This window comes from Callionymus lyra, chromosome 10 (assembly GCF_982586985.1).
Source record: "Callionymus lyra chromosome 10, fCalLyr1.hap1.1, whole genome shotgun sequence".
NCBI classification, from domain to species: Eukaryota; Metazoa; Chordata; class Actinopteri; order Syngnathiformes; family Callionymidae; genus Callionymus; species Callionymus lyra.
The window spans coordinates 10,499,944-10,522,083 of record NC_141827.1 but is presented as its reverse complement, the minus strand read 5'-3'; the positions used below and the strand labels follow the sequence as shown (position 1 = coordinate 10,522,083).

The 22,140-nt window shown below is 38.5% G+C and overlaps 1 protein-coding gene across 1 annotated transcript; it reads right to left on the bottom strand.

Moving 5' to 3' along the window:
* Nucleotides 1–14,048: 14,048 nt before the first annotated feature.
* On the bottom strand, nt 14,049–21,852 carry tmem88bl (transmembrane protein 88b-like). The gene is made up of 3 exons (XM_087800884.1): nt 21,724–21,852; nt 20,163–20,457; nt 14,049–16,279 (listed from the first exon to the last, which is right to left on the bottom strand). The coding sequence occupies exons 2-3, from the start codon at nt 20,454–20,456 to the stop codon at nt 16,052–16,054; spliced, it is 522 nt and encodes a 173-aa protein (XP_087657010.1). The 5' UTR covers nt 20,457; nt 21,724–21,852; the 3' UTR covers nt 14,049–16,051.
* Nucleotides 21,853–22,140: the final 288 nt, after the last annotated feature.

The following is a 22,140-nucleotide window of genomic DNA, read 5'->3' as shown; positions in this document are numbered from 1 at the left end:
ACAAAAGGTTCATTTATGTGCCTAAAAAATTAAAATCTTGAGTAGATGACTTACGAATTAAAAAGTCTGATGTGAATACATTAGCATTTTGTCAGCGTGTCTTCTGGGACAAAGATGTCAGGAATCACAGCTGATGCCACAAACTAACCTTAATGGAAGCCAAATTATTTTGTTCTCCATGAAGTCAAATGAAGAAATTTGCTCATTTGGATTCAGAGCCGAATCAGAATCCTCCCACAGCCTGATCCGCACTTCTGGGTAATGGCTGCTCCTGTGGCTAAGTCATTCTCAATTATTCATGCAACAGCAGTTCTTCCATTTGGCCGAGAATTAAAATACAGTCACTGACGTTTAGATCATCATGCATGAAGACAGAAAGTCTCCCAGTATCAAGCAGGACGACTCGCTGTAGATGTTTAATGAGGAAAGTTTGAAGACTGATGCTCACAGAGAGAGCTCGGAAGACGAGGCGACTGCGAGGCCTGAAGGAAGAAACGTTTTTTCGATTCCAGATGTTCCTTGTTTGGTGCATCTGGGGAAAAACGCCAAGCTCCACATCGAACCCTCTTAATGTTGCTTCAAAAACACCCTTTTAATTTTTAATTTCCACATTCGTGATGGGGAAAATTGCTGAGCTAGAGTGTGCTATCTCATTTGCTCAACCACAGGTTAACAGTACATGTAAATCATTGCTTGTGTGCGGCATAGTTCGAGGAACAGAATGTGTGGTTTTGTCTCAGAAGAGCACATGATGGGTTTACTTGGATAATCCTTTAGGAAGGAAATTAAAATTTGTATTCTTTAGATCCCTTTGGCTATTATTAGTTTTTTTTTCATACTTCTTGTTTCAGAGTGAAATCGGACATTCTATGAGAAGGTCCTGTATTACACTCTCCTTGTACAAGTAAAACTATTGAGACTTTGACGCAAATCTGATCTTTGTCTACAGCTTTAAGCTAGATTCCTAACCTGACAATGAGTTTAATGGAAAAAATAAATAAATATATCTACATGTACTTTACATTTGCCTCATTACAATGTATTTTAATCAGGAGAGACTTAAACGCGATTGAATTTGGGGGAAGGTTTATTTTTATGGAAAAAGTCTCTCAAGATAATTTTGGTGTTAGTGGTGTTTCGGCGGAGTTTAGTGTAAGTAAAGTTGTCCATCGGGGTTCACCACCCATGGCCTATTTTATTTGTTTGTACTGCATATCTAAATATATTGTGTTAATATGCAGTCAGGGAAAGCAATGTATTTGTATTTGTTAACCTTGTGGCAAAAAGGTGATTTATTTAAAACAGCGTACCTGAACACAATCACAGTACTTAGTGGGAGGCCATAATTAGACACCTTACTTATGGTGCCAAGAAAACTCCCATGATGCCTTTCTGCAAATTGCTCTATTAAGTGATGGCTGATTGTTCGCTTCATTACTGTATTTAAATTCTACGTTCGTGTTTATGTTGCCATGTCAAAAGTGTCAGCTGTGATTAGTTGGCTGGGCGGCAAAGCACAACAGAAGGTGTACAGGTCACCTTTACTGTGGGGGTTGTGTAAAGGCATGACACCTCGTATGAAATGCTGAGTTTAACAATTAAGTTCAATGTTACTGAGCATTTCAAATCATAACTGAAGACACTTTACAGTTTGAAATACACTTTATAAGAAAAGTAAAATAAAATGCCAATCACAATGGGCGACAGTGGTGAGAAAAAAAACGTCCTTTTAATGAGCAGAAACCTCGAGCAGAACCAGACTGGGTGTAGACGGCCTCCTGCTGTGACGGCCGGGAGGCAGAAGGGGAGACAAAGAAGAGAAAGAAGCTTCATCACACAGCCTGGGAGTAAAATGCATTGACATGACATTAATGAACTTCATTTATATTCTAATAAAGAGTCTTGGTTTTCATCTGATGAATGAACCAGTAAATGACTGAAGGTTCGGAGTCAAAGCCGATCCTTGAATAAATTATACTCACAATTACCCTTTATTACACTTTGTTTCAATATCTGCTTGGTTTCTTAAATTACGTCCCTATTATCTTCTCCTCTGAGGCGATGGAAGGAAAAAATAAAAAGCGCCTTGTTGAACGTACCCGATTCGCCCTCTGTCATACCATTGAGGTGCTGAACGTGACAGAGTTAAAAATAGATTTGTCGTAGGTGTCCATCTGGTCGTATTGATCGGCAGCTTTAATAGACAATGATGCCGACACACGACTGCAGGGCAGATGTGAAAGTGAATCAATGCCATATTTTACTTTTAAAATGTTGAAATGTTGTTGTTTTTGTCGTTAAACTTCTATTTTTAATTATTTCTTTTTGTGAATAATTCAATAAATACTATATTGAATTTGTTTTTATTGAATAATTACATCATATTTGTATTTTGAAAAGTTGATTTAGTTGATCTGGCTGGACTGAGGAAATTCTGGGCCTCCATGCTGAAGCTGCTGCCCCCGCGACCTGAACCCGTATTATCAGAAAAAAGACTTGTGAATGTTTTGACTTTTTTTTTTTAATGTATGAAGACTTTGATATTCTTATTCAAATGATTCCAAAATACCTTTTGTATATACAATATCTTCCTCATTTATATTAATATATATATATATATATATATATACTTTTGGTATTGGTTAGTATTTAACACCAAACATTACTAAAAGAGTTCCAAGCTTCTTGATAGAACTATGAGCCAATCAAACGGCCCGCAGATGATGTCACATGACATCAATTTAAGTAATATTCTAATGGCCCTGATATATCAAAGAAAATATCATAAAACATCACTTAAAAACAAATGATAAATAGATACAAAAAGTGACATGATGAATGGAGTAAAATCTCATGAAAAAAAGAACATTTAACATTTCTATCCATTCAACTTTTCCCACAGATTTCAAAGAATCTACATTTAAAACTGTTTGTTTGGTGTTTACAACTCGCCGTGTGTGTTCTTTATCACGTCGTTCGTCGTCCACAGCCTGCAGTGCTCACGGGCTTCAAACACAAGATGGATGCTCTTCAGGTGGCTGAGGATTCTGTAAATTGATGGACCGGTGTTCCGTTTCATTACAGTTCCCCCCGGAGGACGACTATCAGCAGCGCACAAGTGAAGCTGGAACATAAAGATAGTTTGGTCGGCGCGTGATTACAAGCTGCAGATCATAGCTAACAGCTGGATGTCGCCTGAGAGTCACTTATTGATTTCCAGCACAGGTGAGGAAAAAAAGATTTGCTCTATAAACTTTATTGACTTCAATATTGAGGTAGAAATGCTGCTTAAGATGCTGTTTCTTCAGACTAACCACGCACAGATGTTCCTCAGGGAGGAGCATCGACTGGTGCCATGGCAGCTGCAAACATGCTCTGTTTCTGAAGGTCTGAGATAAAATCAGTCACTGTCAGTCAACACGTCTGGTCTGATCATGTGACGTATGGAAGGAGGTAGAGATGTATAGTGAGACTAGTCAATTAAAATACAACACAACATTAAGCCACAACACATTTGCAAATGTCAGAACACAAACCAAATGGCAAAAGTCACAACACAAAATGAAGTGACAACACAAGATTAAGTCAAGGCAAATTTTCAAAAGTTAAAACACAACATAACGTGACAACAAGCCTTAACCAATTCGTCACACAACAAAATTTAACCACAACTCATTTGCAAATGTCATAACACAACTAAATTGAGCCAGAAAACAAATTACAAAAGTCAAAACACAAACCTAAGTGACACCACAATAATTATGTCAAGACACATTTCAAGAGTTACAACAAAACATTAAGTGACGACACAAAAGCATTAAGCCTCAACTCATTTGCAAAGGTCACAACACAACCAAATTGAGCCACAAAACATTTGCAAAAGTCAGAAGACAACATTAAGTGACAAAAAAACAACTGTAAGCCATAACACAGTCGAAACACAACATTGAGTGACGAAAGAACAACTGTAAGCCATAACACATTTGCAAAAGTCACAACACAACATTGAGTGACAAAAGAACAACTGTAAGCCATAACACATTTGCAAAAGTCCCAACACAAAATTGAGTGACAAAAGAGCAACTGTAAGCCATAACACATTTGCAAAAGTCACAACACAACATTGAGCGACAAAAGAACAACTGTAAGCCATAACACATTTGCAAAAGTCACAACACAACATTGAGTGACAAAAGAACAATTGTAAGCCATAACACATTTGCAAAATTCACAACACAACATTGAGCGACAAAAGACTAACTGTAAGCCACAACAAATTTGCAAAAGTCACAACACAACATTGAGTGACAAAAGAACAATTGTAAGCCATAACACATTTGCAAAATTCACAACACAACATTGAGCGACAAAAGACTATCTGTAAGCCACAACAAATTTGCAAAAGTCACAACACAACATTGAGTGACAAAAGAACAATTGTAAGCCATAACACATTTGCAAAAGGGACAAATCAACATTTAGTGAAAACACATTTGCAAAATACACAAAACAACATTACGTGAGAACACATTTGCAAATGTCTTAACGCAACTAAATTGAGCAACAACACATGTGCTTAAGTCACAAAACAAAATAATGTGACAGCATATTTACAAATGTCACAACACAACTAAATTGAGCCACAACACTTTTGTAAAAGTCACAACCCTAAATTAAGTGACAACCCAGCAATATTAAGCCGAAACATATTTGTAAAAGTCAGAACACAATTAAATTGAGCAACAACACATTTACAAAAGTCACAAATGGCATTAATAACACATCAAATATCTCTAAAATTAACTTTTTTCTCAATATTATTTACATTTCAGGGGCGCGACCACCTCACGGCTGGAGGGTCTTTGGTTCAATGCCAGCTCAAGGCAACCTGTTGCCTTTGTGTCGGGTGTTTGTTTTCTCCCCTTGCTTGTATAGGTTTACTCCAGGTGCTCCAGTTTCCTCCAACAGACCAAAAAAACACAGTGTGTTGATTGAAAAAATTGTCTGTATGTGTGCGAATGGTTGTGTGTCTTTGCGACAAACTGGTGACCTGTTCAGGGCGTCTCCCGCCTCTCGCCCGAAGTAGCTGGGATAGACTCCAGATCCCCAGATCCCTTGTGCTATTTTTGTTGGTTTATTTAGTGACTAATTTGAATAGTTTAATTTTAAAACACAGGACAATAATAAAGTCAGGTGGTCATAATGTAACGGCTCTTCTGTGTGTTTGTTCACTGCTCACTGTCGTCTTCACAAGTTTTGTCAGTTAACGTCTTGAAGTGTTTCCTCTGGCGTCCACCGTTGATCGGTTGTTTACTGCGTCTTCTCGCCTTCGGCTGAAACACGTTTGTATTCTTGAAAAGCAAAAATAAAAAAACTCTCATTTCGTTCTCTGAAGACACGGATGATGCATTTTAACTGCCTCAAGATGTCGAGCCAGATGTTCAAGTCTCCAGATGAACCTGCAGACGCTCGCCTTAGAAGCTTTTGTTTCACGTCTTCTGACAGCTGGAGTGTTTAAATGATCCGAATGTGAATCACTCAAGCCACAGCGAGGAGAGACGCTGATAACCACGGCTGTCTTTGTCTAGTTACTCTCGCTGCCCTGAGACACCAGAGCTGAGACTCTGTGAAGGTCCGAACATGAATTAATAAAAGTCTTCCTGAAGGATTGACTTTATAAACGTCTCTATTCAGCAGCTTTAACTTCCGTTCAGTGTCTATAAAACCATGTTCTTAAATGCATTATAAAAGCTACATGATATATTGTGTCATCAAATGTTGATGTAATGTTAATGTACTTAAGTTCAATAAACACTGATATTGCTAAAGAGGTTTTAACACAACACACTTTAAATTAAGTTTATTTTTCAGTCAGTGGCCGAGGAAGTTCACTGCAAATGTATACAAAATCCACAACACAACAACATAACCACGACACATTTGCAAAAGTCACAAAACAACATTGGGTGACAACACAACAACATTGAGCCACAACACATTTGTAGAACAACAACAACATTAAGTGACAAAACACCAACAACAAGACATAACACATTTACAAAAGTCAAAACACAACATTAGGTCAAAACACATTTGCAAAAGTCCCAACACAATCATTATTGACAACACAACAACATTAAGTCACAACATAACAACATTAAGTGACACCACACCAACAAGACATAACACATTTGCAAAAGTTCCAGCACAACAACATTAAGTGATAAAACAAAAGCATTAAGCCAAAACACATTTTCAAAATCCCAACACAACATTAATTGACAATACAACAACAATTAGTCACAACACTATAACATAAAGTCACAAAACACTGAGCGAGAACACACCAACAACAAGACATAACACATTTGCAAAAGTCAAACCACACCATTAAGACAAAACACATTTGCAAAAGTGCCAACACAACAACATTAATTTACAACACAACAATATTAAGTGACAACCCCACAACATTAATTGACAATGCAACAACACTAACATTACACAATAATAAATGCAACACAATATAATTAACTAACAAAATATGCAACACAACAACAAAAAATACAACACGCCAACATAAAGCGACAATACATGCATCACAAAAAAATCAAGCTATAAAACATTGCTAAAGCAACAACACAACTAAATAAAGTGACAATATAAGAAAACAAACTCTACTCTACGCACATGTATGAAGTAACTGAGGAAAGAGGAAAAAGGAGTTTGAACCTTCTGTAACAACTAGGATCCACAGAAAGATCCTACTGGTCCATACAAACCACAACATCAGCCTCGTCTCTACTTATACACGTATTACCATCATCTTGTCCTCCACTCTTATCTTATCTTGACACTGCACTCCACAAATCTGACGCACGAACGACACAACAACACATGCACAAGTGACCAAGTGATGTAAACGGTAGAATATTTTCGATGTAATGTGAAGAGCTTCTTCATCTCACTCGAGCATCTTAACACACCTTCACATGAGAATCATGGTCACCTCCTGTATGACCTCCACACCACTGGTGACACTGTACAGGATGCAGCTTCATTGTTATTCTGCTCGCCATCGCGGCGTCCACACGGAGCTCTCGACCACATGCAGCACTCATCACTGGCTGGACACGTTTCTGTGTACAATCACGTCAGAATATCTTGGCGGAGACGAAAGGCCAGTGTCAGTATACAGCCAGCAGACCTTCTCTATTCACAGGCCTCACACGGGGCACCAAAACTCTTGCTATGTAGTGAACAAATCATCTCAACACAAATCAACACACATTGAGATGTGTACCATCAGAATATCAAATGGTTGGATTTAACATATAAATGTTTTTTTTGGGAATAATTTAACTCATTAATGAGTTTGTTAAAAGGTCTAATTTATTTTTTAAATAATTGAATTAAGAAACTTGAATAGTTTTTTCACACAATAATTTCTAGATTGAAACACTGAATTATTTTAGTTTATTTTTTTTACAAATGATTTAATTAAAAAAAATCATCGCACTGTTATAGCATTTTCATATTAAATGATTTAGATTTAAAAATTGAAATATCTTCACAACAACTTAATTTTTCTTATTAAAAAATAAGCTTTCTTAATTGGATTTGTTTTAATTTGTAGCCTTTAAAATTCAATATGAAATTGTTATAATAGTGTCATGATTGGTAGACTTAAAATGTTGAATTTAGAAAAAATATATTAAATTGTCGGAATTAAACTCCATGTGTAACATATTTACATTTATTTTGTGTATAATTAAATTACTAAATTGTATGTTTAAATATTGAAATTATTGAATTCAGTCTTTCAAAAACAAATATTGAATGCTTAAACACTAGTCAATATTCTGATGTCTCTGATATACTTCTATATAAGCGTGATGGACGTCCTCGAGTTGTTTTGAAGTGAAACTACGTCATGGTTAAGGCATGATTGCGAAAAGTGTGAAGATTTATCCACAAAAGATTTCCTCATCACTACATGACACCTTCCAACTTTAAGGATAGAAACATTGGCAACACTTCCAGGGATTAGAACAGAACTATGGAATGCTAGGATTTCTATAATTATGTAATAAAAAGCGAAATATAAATGCTCACATGCATAAATACATATAAATTGAAAATATCTCAAAGCGATTTGCAATACACACTTTTAAATGACTAAGGGGAAAGTGTGTTTATAAATAAATAAATATATTTAATCCAATTTATTTTCCGCATCAGCAAAAAGCTTATTAAAGTTGAGTTTAATATCAAATCTCCATTTGCCTGAAGAAGTCATTGGATTATTGAACCGACTTCAAGCCTCGTCGTCTCCTCGTTCACCTGCTTATTTATCACATCAAGAGAAGCAATCAAGGACTTCTGAGATACGTCTGGTGCTGCAGACACTCGCAGACTAACAAACACAGGATTTGCTTTAATGTTACACATAATATTTGACAATAATATATCTTGTTATATACTTTTTCAAGTTTGTGATGTTGTTCTTCCTAATAATCATTGTTACACAAAGTCTCCTTGACTAAAAAAAAATCTTTGTTACATCACTAGTGAAGTAAAAACAAATTTGACTATAAAAATAAACAATAAAATGTCAACAAAGAGCAGTAGTTGGTAATATTTAAATGTAGAAGTGTTCATGTATTTCTTACATTTAGATAGAAAAGTTTGTATTCTTTGAAGATAAAATACCAATTACTATCTTATTTGTAATTGATGATACATTAATGATGGATGATGGATGGATAGATTGATGATGGATTGATGATGGATGGGTTGATGATGGATGGATAGATTGATGATGGATGGATAGATTGATGATGGATGGATACATTGAATATGGATGGATAGATTGATGATATATGGATACATTGATGATGGATGGATAGATTGATGATGGATGGATGGATGGATGGATAGATTGATGATGGATGATGGATGATCCATTGAAGATGGATGGATATATTGATGATGTATGGATACATTGATGATGATGGATAGATTGATGATGGATAGATTGATGATGGATGGATAGATTGATGATGGATAGATGATGGATACATTGAAGATGGATGGATAGATTGATGATGTATGGATACATTGATGATGATGGATAGATTGATGATGTATGGATACATTGATGATGATGGATAGATTGATGATAGATAGATTGATGATGGATGGATGATGGATACATTGAATATGGATGGATAGATTAATGATATATGGATACATTGATGATGGATGGATAGATTGATGATGGATGGATGGATGGATAGATTGATGATGGATGGATGGATGGATGGATAGATTGATGATGGATGGATGATGGATACATTGAAGATGGATGGATAGATTGATGATATATGGATACATTGATGATGGATGGATAGATTGATGATGGATGGATGGATGGATAGATTGATGATGGATGGATGATGGATACATTGAAGATGGATGGATAGATTGATAATGGATGATGGATGAATAGATTGATGATGAATGGATGATGGATACACTACAGATGGATGGATAGATTGAAGATGGATGGATAGATTGATGATGGATGGATAGATTGATGATGGATGGATACATTGATGATGATGGATAGATTGATGATGGATGGATTGATGATGGATGGATAGATTGATGATGATGGATAGATTGATGATGGATAGATTGATGATGGATAGATTGATGATGGATAGATTGATGATGGATGGATAGATTGATGATGATGGATAGATTGATGATGGATGGATTGATGATGGATGGATAGATTGATGATGATGGATAGATTGATGATGGATAGATTGATGATGGATAGATTGATGATGGATGGATAGATTGATGATGATGGATAGATTGATGATGGATAGATTGATGATGGATGGATTGATGATGGTTGGATAGATTGATGATGATGGATAGATTGATGATGGATGGATTGATGATGGATGGATAGATTGATGATGATGGATAGATTGATGATGGATAGATTGATGATGGATAGATTGATGATGGATGGATAGATTGATGATGATGGATAGATTGATGATGATGGATAGATTGATGATGGATGGATTGATGATGGATGGATAGATTGATGATGATGGATAGATTGATGATGGATAGATTGATGATGGATAGATTGATGATGGATGGATAGATTGATGATGATGGATAGATTGATGATGGATAGATTGATGATGGATGGATTGATGATGGTTGGATAGATTGATGATGATGGATAGATTGATGATGGATAGATTGATAATGATGGATAGATTGATGATGGATACATTGAAGATGGATGGATAGATTGATGATGAATGGATGATGGATACATTGAAGATGGATGGATAGATTGATGATGGATGATGGATGGATAGATTGATGATGGATGGACAGATTGTTGATGGATGATGGATGGATGAATGATGGATGATGGAGGTCTTGCATACTGGACCAGTCTGGTCGGCTCTGTCAGTGAGGCGTCCTGCTCGTGACTGAAGGGTCATCAGAAGCATTTGTAATCCTGGTTCTTCTTTTCATCTGAGAAGTCGTGCTGGTCCATCACAGTCTCACGTCACACTACGAATGAACGACAGAACATGAAAGACGAGTCTGATCCTTCTTTTCTTCCTGCAGCCACAGGAGATAGTCTGTGCAGATTTTCATGCCTGTAACGTGTGACGTGAGAAGATGTGAAAGGAAATGATGAGACTGTGAGAGTTCAAGGACCAACATCCTGCAGTGACAGTCATTACCTGAAGATCTGGTCCTGTTGTTCTTCACACATGAGTCACTGGTACATGAAGGAACATCTCTGTGTGAGTGTGTGTGTCTGTGTGAGTCTGTGTGTCTGTGTGAGGCTGTGTGAGTCTGTGTGTGTCTGTGTGTGTCTGTGTGAGTGTGTGTGTCTGTGTGAGTCTGTGTGTGTCTGTGTGTGTCTGTGTGTGTCTGTGTGAGTGTCAGTCTGTGTGAGTCTGTGTGAGTGTGTGTGAATGTGAGTCTGTGTGAGTGTGTGTCTGTGTGAGTCTGTGTGTAAGTGTGTGTCTGTGTGTGAGTCTGTGTGAGTCTGTGTGTGAGTGTGTGTCTTTGTGAGTCTGTGTGAGTCTGTGTGAGTGTGAGACTGTCTATGTGTGTCTGTGTGAGTGTGAGTATGTGTTAGTATGTCAGTGTGAGTCTGTTTGAGTGTCAGTGTGAGTCTGTGTTCGTATGTCAGTGTGAGTCTGTGTTATTATGTCTGTGTGAGTGTGTGTGTCTGTGTGAGTGTGTGTCTTTGTGAGTCTGTGTGAGTCTGTGTGAGTGTGAGTCTGTCTATGTGTGTCTGTGTGAGTGTGAGTCTGTGTTAGTATGTCAGTGTGAGTCTGTTTGAGTGTGAGTGTGAGTCTGTGTTCGTATGTCAGTGTGAGTCTGTGTGAGTCTGTGTCAGTTTAGTGTGTAAGTGTCTCTGTCGTTATGAATCTGTCTTTGTGTATGTGTCAGTTTTAGTGTGAGTTTGTGTCTGTGCCAGTGCGACAGTGTCTTTGTATCATTTTTAAGGTGAGTGTGTGTCTATGTATGTGTAATTGTGTTTTTGTCATCCTGTCTGGGTCCATGTAGTTGTGGCTTTTTATGTGTGTCTATGTGAGTCTGTTTGTGTTAGTGTGTTTTTACATTTTGTGTGGGAGTCTGTGTCAATGCGTGTGTATGTGAGTGTGTGTTTTTGTGTGTGTGCAAGTATCATTTTGAAAATGTACAGTACTTGTGTGTCAGTGTTGGTATGAGTGTGTTTATCTCTGAGTGTACTTGTGTGGTCAAATGACATGTGAACTAATTGTTTCTCTGTGTTAGTGTGTCTGAGTGTGTGAGCTTATTATTTTGAAGTGTGTTCATGCGATCTGTGTGTGTGTGTGTGTGTGTGATTGTATCCTGCAATGTGTTATTTCAAAAGCTCCCTGAGCGAGTGTGAGTGTGTGAAATAAACACAACAATGGTGGTGATGTAAGATAATAACAGTGATTTTCACCTCTCTTGTGTGTCAGAGGTGAGGAACACTGGAGCTCCTGAAAGCTCATAATGGCCTCCATGATTGTCGACACTTCTCAACCTCAGGAAAAGTATGTTCCACCATCTTTGTTCCAACACCTCGGAACAAAACACTGACTTCAAGAAACCTACAGACGTGTATTACTGACCTTATATCCACCAGGTTTGACAGAAGAAATTATTCTTCTAATGCCTCCGATGTTTGTCGTTTTGAATAGATTTTTCTCAAGATCACAGTCAAGTGCCGCGACAAAGATGAGAAGAATTCTCAGGCTTCGTGTGTGAAGTTACATCCGGAAATATGAAGGTACGAATGTTCACGCTAGCTATGTGTTTGTTTGTATGGATATTTACCTAATGCTTGCTATTCTTTGTTTTTATTAGCTAATGCTAGCTAATGCATTGTTTTTTATTCGCTAATTCTAGCTACTTCTTTGTTTTTATAAGCTAATGCTAGCTACTTCATTGTTTTTTTTAGCTAATGCTAGCTACTTCTTTGTTTTTATTAACTAATGCTAGCATCTTCTTTTTTATTAGCTAATGCTAGCTAATTCATTTTTTTTATTCGCTAATTCTAGCTACTTATTTGTTTTTTATTAGCTAATGCTAGCCACCTTCTTGTTTTTATTAGCTAATGCTAGCTACTTCGTTGTTTTCTATTAGCTAATGCAAGCTACTTCTTTGTTTTCTATTAGCTTATGCTAGCTAATTCTTTGTTTTTTAATAGCCAATGCTAGCTACTTTATTGTTTTTTATTAGCTAATGTCAGCTACTTCATTGTTTTTTATTAGCTAATGTTAGCTACTTCTTTGTTTTTTATTAGCTAATGTTAGCTACTTCATTGTTTTTTATTAGCTAATGCTAGCTTCTTCTTTGTTTTTATTAGCTAATCATAGCTAATTCATTGTTTTCTATCCGCTAATTCTAGCTACTTTATTGTTTTTTATTAGCTAATGCTAGCTAATTCATTGTTTTTTATTAGCTAATTCTAGCTACTTCTTTGTTTATTATTAGATAATGTTAGCTACTTCATGGTTTTTTATTACCTTATACTAGCTACTTCATTGTTTAATATTAGCTAATGCTAGCTACTTCATTGTTTTTTTATCAGCTAATGCTAGCTACATCATTGATTTTTATTAGATAATGTGAACTCCTCCATTCTTTTTTATAAGCCAATGCTTGCTACTTCATTGTTTTTTATTAGCTAATGTTAGCTATCACGTTATTTGTTTATTAGCTGATGCTACATAACACTTGTTTATTAGCTGATGCTAGCAGGCTCTCTGGTTGTTAGCTTATGTCATGGTACAATCACTTTATTGTTGTTATAATATTAAATAATTTTGTTGAATCAATATAAAAATTGCCACAATTTATTTGCTTGACTTCCAGCAAATCTTATATTCTAACCTGAAATCTTAGTAAAACAAATCCCAGAACTAGCAAACGAGCGCTGGTTAGCATAACAAGTAAGCAAACACAGAAATAGCTCAAACAGCTAAATTAAATTCTCGTTCATTTTGGTGGTAATAGAGCGCCGCCTGATGTCTTGTTACGTCTGTCAACAACCTGAATAATCACATGAACGTCAACTTCGCGGCTCATTTATGATTATAAATATCGACTCATCCGATTAGAGACACAATGCAGAAATGAGCCGCCGACATCAACTCCTCCTCCGCGGGGGCTAATAGGATGAGCGCCTATAAATGAATCTAATTGACAAATATTCATTACACTAATTAAAGTTCTCCGGGCCACCATCACGCCCTCGAGTGGTTCTGCTCTGACAGCGTCCACGTCTCGCTGCCCAGCGCTAATGGTCTGTGTTTCCCTGAGCAGCTTCAGCAACAGTCGCCGACGTAGAGCTTGGATTATTTGTCTTTGAATCTGAAGAGGAAAATAAAATTCTTTAAAGTCCATAATTAATCCACAAGAAGACACAGATATGTTTAATATGACTGAAAAAGATGCTACAAATCCATCTAACATCATCGACAACACCTTCTCTGCCGGGAGGATGAACGTGAATTGTAAAAGAGGGACAACATCAAAGTTTGAGTTGAGTCTCGTAGTTTAGATCCCACTTCAACATCTGGATCAGCAGCTGTTCATAAACACTGATTCTTGGGCGAGCGTTCTGCTCAACGTCTGTCCGTCCACGAAAACATCACCAGAGAAACCGTTTTTACATTTCTAGAACCATTTGTTTCACGAACTGCATGATATCAGGACAGGTTCACAACACTGCCAGAGTAAAACCCACAAACTAATTAATAATAATAGTGATTAATAATGTAATAAACATCACGACAGTCGCACCAAAGCTGACAGTTTCCCGAAGATGTTCAGCCTCTTGATCGATTATTGTCACAAACTTTATCTAGAAGTTTTTTAACCCGAGGTTTTGAACAGCAATGTTTCAAATAATGAACAGAATGTGACAGTTTAAAGTCATTTTAAACATTTAGAAGATACTGAAAGCGCATGTGTATTTTTTTTTTTAAGGATAGATAAAATATCAATTAACTACAATATTTAATAAACAAATATATTTGGTTTCATGATTCGCATTAGTTTTCTACTCTATTGGTTTGTTGAAACTGCTCGACTTTTAATGTAAGATTTTCTCTTTATAACATAAAAAGAAAAATGTATATCAAAAATATAAATCAATCAAAATTCCCATATCCCCCCCTAAAAAAAGTTAAATAAAAATAAAATAGTGACTTTGATACATAAAAAACGTTTTAACTCAAAAAGAAATTGCACAAATCAAAAATAATTTCAATAAAAAAAATAGTGTTTTAATTGAAACTGTGTTAATTGAATCTGTTTTCTTGGGCCATATAATGGGTCAGACATTTGAGTCTTAACTTTTAAACCCCAAAATGTTAGTAGTTTTTTTTATTTCAACCTTTTGTCAACCAATTAAGATATTGTCTTTTAACCCCGTTTTCTCCAAATCTTTAGCCGGATTTTCTTTTTCGCTTTCTGTGTAGCTTGACAGAAAAGCTTGTAAATGTTCAGACCAACAGCCAGTTTATCTTTGCACTACCTTGAGAACCCAGTGAATGGATGAACTGAGCGATGGAAAGAAAGTTGTTTTGACACCAACATTAATACAGGTGTGAGTAACACAAGTGTTGCCATGTTGCATATGGTGTGAACGCACCTTTGATGAAAATACACAACTGCATGACTTTAATGATGGTGCCAGTATAATGAGGACCGGGGGCCCATTTACTGCCTCAGTTAAGTTTCATGCAGAGCGAGGGACTCCATTGTTTTTTTTAACATCAGATGATTTGGAATAAAGAGATTTGTATAATTAAACTCGAACCTGGGGGATTTTTATAAGATATAAAAATCACAAAATATATTTTTAATGTAAAATGCAATGGGTCTGGTATTATGTTGAAGATATTTTATTGTTCCTTTAACATGTTAGCGCGGGGTTAAATAGGCGTAATTTATCAGCTCTAATTTGGTTTAAAAAATTCCTGTGTATTAATAATAAGTATTAATAAGGAGCGTAAAATTGTTTTCTAACAAATTAGCTGATTCAAGTGTGTAGATATAGATGGCACTTAATGTAAGACAAAAATGGCTGAAATTCACATTAAAACCACACAAAACAACAATCAAAGTCATCCTGAAAGAAACCCACTAGCCCACGGTCCAGTCTTAATAAGCACAGGCCTCCGCTGGCCCCCGAGCCAGCCAGAGTTTGAAATGTATGGTTCTACTGAATTTTCCCGGTGTTCCCGCTTCTACTTTTCCAAACAAACTAAAATACTTCGGTGGTTCAAGTGCGCAGTCGTCTACTAGCACTGCTAGCATTAGCATGCTAACCATAACAAGGCCAACAGCTGTTGAGCTAAATGATGCTACTTGTTGACATGCAGGATTTTGAGTGACACGCTCAGATTGTCGACAGCAGTTCCAGAGTCAGCGGTGAATTTGAGGTTTATCTTGCTTCGTCATGTCGCGATCAGACCCAGACGTGGACGCTCCTGGCCCAGTCCATCAGCCGCCCCCGGTACCAGGCCCGTGAAATGGGCTGGATGAGAAGCAGGACCCGGAACCGCCGCATCAGCCCGCAGAAAATGGCCGCCGCCAAGACCACCAGCGGTGACATCATCACGAATCCCAGGATGATGAGGGCGGAGCAGCTGTTGTCGTCCAGGTAACGGCAGATCGCCGACGGAGCGTTGAGAACCTGCAGGAAAACAAAAGACGTCACACTCGGGTTGTTTTGACAAAAACGTCGGGTGGGCGATGATGAGCCGCGACGGGTCCCTGAGCTGTCAATCATCATGTGACATCTCAGGGCCCCGAGGCAGACGGAAGAGTTCAGGTGAGATCTTCGTCTGATCTCAAACACAAGCCGGAGCGACGGAGACCTCTGAAGACGACCAGACCAGAGTTCTGTTTATTAACCACAGAGCGAGTCTGATAGAGGATTTAAAAATGAGGAATTATCTGCCCCGGCGCCGCTTGAAGAACGAGCCCATAAAAAGTTTAACGTCCGGATTCCGCCGGTTCCTTGGCGCTAAATCAAATCCGGACCGCAGTCGTAAACTACCCGCATTGAATTTTCGCTTCCTACTTTAGCGCCAAATTTCACAATGTTTGAGTGTGATTTAAAATTGATTCACGTGTAACACCTGACTCGCACCAAACAACATCCCACTAATGCACCATTTTTATCTGTTGACCTTTGACCTTTCGACATAAGTGCATTCGCGTCTCTATCGGCACTACATGGGGTGTGTGTCCTAAATCACGCACTTATGCACTTAGAAATGGCCAGAAAATCGAGTGTGGATCGATGGACACTTTCCACACTTAACGGCCGCCATCTTAGTGACATCGATGACGCTAAACAGAAGCTACGTCACTGACGGCGAATCTTCGGAGCAGATACCGGCGTAAATGTCTCGAGAAAACACTATTTTTAACACAAAACAACACAACAACAGTAATAACACAATGAAACACAACATAATAACGTGTTTCAATTGGTGAAAAGTGCTGTCAAGTGTCAATGATAGTGTTAAAACTTTTGGTTGCAATCAGTGTTAAAAAGTAGTAGAAGAAGAAGCTGTTAAGTCATTTCCAGGAAGTGTGTAGCAGCAGTGTTTGATTGAATGTAAATGTGTATTTATTTTTAGGTTTTCATTTGTTTTTATTATCAAATAAATACCCTCATTTTAAACAAAGCTTAGACCACTTAGTAGCATGTCGCCAACAGTTCAGTAGCATGTCGCCAACAGTTCATTAGCATGTCTCCAACAGTTCAGTAGCATGTCGCTAACAGTTCAGTAGCATGTGGCCAAACAGTTCAGTCGCATGTCTCCAACCAGTTCAGTAGCATGTCGCCAACAGTTCAGTAGCATGTCGCTAACAGTTCATTAGCATGTCTCCAACAGTTCAGTAGCATGTCTCCAACAGTTCAGTAGCATGTTGCTAACAGTTCATTAGCATGTCGCCAACAGTTCATTAGCATGTCGCCAACAGTTCAGTAGCACGTCGCCAACAGTTCAGTAGCATGTCACTAACAGTTCATTAGCATGTCGCCAACAGTTCAGTAGCACGTCGCCAACAGTTCAGTAGCATGTCTCCAACAGTTCAGTAGCATGTTGCTAACAGTTCATTAGCATGTCGCCAACAGTTCATTAGCATGTCGCCAACAGTTCAGTAGCACGTCGCCAACAGTTCAGTAGCATGTCACTAACAGTTCATTAGCATGTCACCAACAGTTCAGTAGCATGTCACTATTTGTGTATTAACATTTGAACCAAATCTTGTCAAGGTCTTAAAGGATCAGCGTTGACATTTTGTGTTTCAGTGATTGAATTGATTTGGATCCGTCACGTCCACTGATCAGCGATCGTTGCTGTTTTCCTGTTCTGCCATCGACTCGTCCTCCTGTCTCCCTCCACAACATGATCTATCTGAGAGACTCCCTGCTGTGTCGCAAATGAAGCTGATGTAAGCTGAGAATGACACCAGGGCGATAATCATCTGTGAGACGCTTTGACTCGTGAAAGCAGAGAAAACATCCTGACGACGTCTTTACATACGAGCAGGTGCGAGTACGTCGTCTCGTCTCTTCTTCCATCAACACTTTACTTTCAAACCACATAGACATCAAGTTGTCTTGGACGTGGAATATATTCTGGAGCTGATCTCACTGATTGATGAGGCAGCAGTTGTGAAACGTTTTTGACATTTAAGTGAGGAGCGTGTGCTCTGTGGTGTGCAGTGAAAGAACGGACTAGAGCACATGAAAGAAGGTCTGAGGGGAAATTAAGTTGTAAATCTACTGCTTTTATTGTTTCCATCTCAGATCCAGCTACAGGCTGCAAATGAATCATTGATTCATATTATAGATTTAGATGGAACATGTTAACATGGTTTTCTTTCTTTGGTCACTCTATTAACATTTGAGGTAAACAGCAGTAACACAACCACACACACATGCTGAGGAACACACGTGCATGCATGTACGTAAAGACACACAACTTCTCTGAGACTAAAAGTGGTGTGTGCGTGTATGTGTGTGTGTGTGTGTGTGTGTGTGTGTGTGTGTGTGTGTGTGTGTGTGTGTCAGGAAGAACAAAGTAACACACATGTATTTGTCCATCCAACTATCCATCCTTTCCTCCTTCTATCCATCCATTTATCCATCCTTCCATCCATCCATCCATCCATCCATCCATCCATCCATCCATCCATCCATCCATCCATCCATCCATCCATCCATCCCTCCATCTATTCATCCCTCCATCCCTCCATCCATCCATCCATCCATCCATCCATCCATCCATCCATCCATCCATCCATCCATCCATCCATCCATCCATCCATCCATCCATCCTTCCCTCCATCCATCTAACATCCCTCCATCAGTCCATCCATCCATCCTTCTCTCTATCCATCTATCTATCCTTCTCTCACCCATCTATCTATCCATCCATCCCTTAATCCATCTATCCTTCCCTCCATCCATCTATCCTTTCCTCCATCCATCTATCCTTCCCTCTATCTATCCATCCTTCCCTCCATCCATCCATTCTATCCTCCATCTATCTATCCTTCTCTCCATCCAGCCATCGATTATCCATCCATCCTTCCCTCTATATATCCATCCTTCCCTCCATCCATCTATCATCTTTCTATCCTTCTTTTTATCCATCTATTCTTCCCTCCCTCTATCCATCATCCGTCAATCCTTCCCTCCATTCATCTCTCCCTTCCTTCCTCCATCCATCTATCTTTCCCTTTCTCCATCTATCCTTCTCTCCATCCATCATCCTTCTATCCTTCCCTCCATCCATCTATCATCCCTCCATCCTTCTTTTTATCCATCTATCCTTCCCTCCCTCTATCCATCATCCGTCAACCCTTCCCTCCATTCATCTCTCCCTTCCTTCCTCCATCCATCTATCTTTCCCTTTATCCATCTATCCTTCTCTCCATCCATCATCCTTCTCTCCTTCCCTTTATCCATCTATCCTTCCATTCATCCATCCATCCTTCCACCCTCCATTTATCATCCACCTATCCTTTCCTCCATCAATGCTTCTATCCCTCCCTCCATTTATCCCTCGTCTCAACCAACTTTCTTCTGTATTATTTCCTTGTCTCCATAAAAATTTAACATCCATCCAGGAAGAACTTGATGTAAATATATTTATGTTGTTTTTTAATTATGAAATTTGAACCTCATTTAAAATTACAATTTGTACTTTAAGCATTTCAAACATTCACTCACATATTTTCTACAAAGCCTTGGTTATTGTCTCGCTTTTTCCACTTCACTGTGAAAAATACCTGTTGTCTTCTGACATCACTGTCATCAGTGTCATGACTAAATATTGATAAACATCGTTCTGACACAGAGTTTGAGAAGCTGTGGTTGATCCTCTGCAGCAGTTTTTGTGTAAATCTTCTCGATAAAATGTTTTGATGTTGACTTCACAGAGGAGATGAAACACATTGACTTGCTAACTCTTACTCAGGTAAAAACTCGATCAGGTAATTATGTAAAAACATTTGTGATGCTTTCATTGATTGCTAATGAGATTCAGTCTCACCCTGGAGTGGCAGAGGAATCCTGCGTAGAGCAGCAGAGCAGCAGGCAGCAGGACGGCGGCGAAGACCAGAGCGAGCAGCAGAACGCTCGCTAGCACAACACACAGATCCCAGAGGATCAGGGCCGCGCCGCAGGTCACGCAGCCCAGTCGGCCTCGCCGGCTCCCCCAGGCACTGCCTTGGCTGTGGGCGACAGGAGGAGGCAGAATCTTCACTGCCTCACCCATCCAGAAGTCGTCCTCCTTCTCGTCCTCGCAGGATCCTCCATCGTCCAGGTCCACGTCCACGCCGCACATCCTGAGCACAGAAGAAAGTTTAACCTTTAAATATACAAATTATTCATTTAAATTGTTCAATAAAATCATACTCAATACTTAAAAAATGCATTAAACAAAAATATTCAGTCAAATTTAACTGTATGGTGTTTATTTGAGTTATAGAGTGTGCACTGAGTTGTGTTGCCGTTCTGCTGATGAACAGTTTTGACCAATTCCACTAAATCTAAAGAGTGTAAAACTAAATCTTCTAATGGGCCAAAAACTCTATTTTCACATTTTCGTTTCATTCTTGGAGTCTCCAACCAGCTGAAATATCCCTGCGTTTAAAAAGGTATCTACTTTAATCTTGAGCCGACAACCCAGTGGGCCACATAAAATGACTCGGCGGGCAGGGTTTGGCCCCCGGGCCACGGGTTTGTTGTGTTATACCCTAGGGGTTTCCCAACCTTTTCGTTTCACCTTAGACCGGTTTAATGTCGGCATCATATCCACAGACCCTGCCTTCGTCTAAAAAACAGTAAAAAATAAACGGTATTTAAATATTTAATATAGGTTATTTTAACTTGTTTAAGGGTTTATTTTAAATTTTTTAATTGACTGAAACGAGTGTTTTGCGTCAAGAGTCACATATATGTTACTTCAGAGAAAACACAAACGCCATATTTGAAAAACACTTTTCAGACAGTAATAATCAATCCAACCAGTCATGTTTGATACGACAGATGACGATTTTTGGCACTTATGCGACGCCATATAATTCTGGTTAGAAAAGGAAAAGTTTGAAACATTCAAATATGAAACTTGGAGTTTTTTCTATATTCCTTATTTCCAAATGTACATATTTCTGATCGTTGAATGCCGCAGACAATGGTGACCCCTTGTCATGCGTCACCATTGTTGAGCGGATTCTGTTCGACCCTCAGGCGTGTCAGGTCGTTTCCAACTATAATCCTGAACCCTCACTGTCCGCCTCCTGTCACCATCCGTCATACAGCCAATAACCCATTAAAGTATGCAAATGAAGCGCCTATAGTTGTGACACACACACACACACACACACTCAGTGATCGATCTCATTGATCAGATCTTCGTCACAGATGTTTAGATTTGAAAACACTTGGTGTTTCACTTGAATGAGCGGTTGATGAAACACAGGTGAGTTATTTATATATATTTATATTATTATTATTTAAATAAAATGATTGTTATTATTCAGTGTCCCGGGTGTTCTCGGGCCCATCAACAAACACACACAAGTGTGTGTGAACTGATGTTTGTCGCTCACCTGTTCACTGCTGTCCAAACGATCCTCCCGGTTCCGGAACTGCGCTCCTGGTTCTGACCCGGTCCCGGTGTCGGATCACCCGCTGGAGGAGAGGAACAACTCCCGGACTTGAACCCGCGCCGCCGGAGGAGCGATGCTGCTTTCACGAGAACGCGCCTGAAATTGCGGGGACGAGAGTCGGAGGGGCACGCACGCGCGCTTAGGAGTACATGAGCGCGCTTAGCGAACAACTCTTGAATTATTGTTAAAAACGTTTTTCATTTTCTTCTTAAAATAAAGACGGTTTTTTAGGTCAGAAATGCAAACAAATTAATTTTTATAAATATAAATATTATCTATACATATAATAAATTGACAAAAATAGGTATATCATTATTGAAAAATAATAACAGTAATAGAATATACCTTTATTTTTCC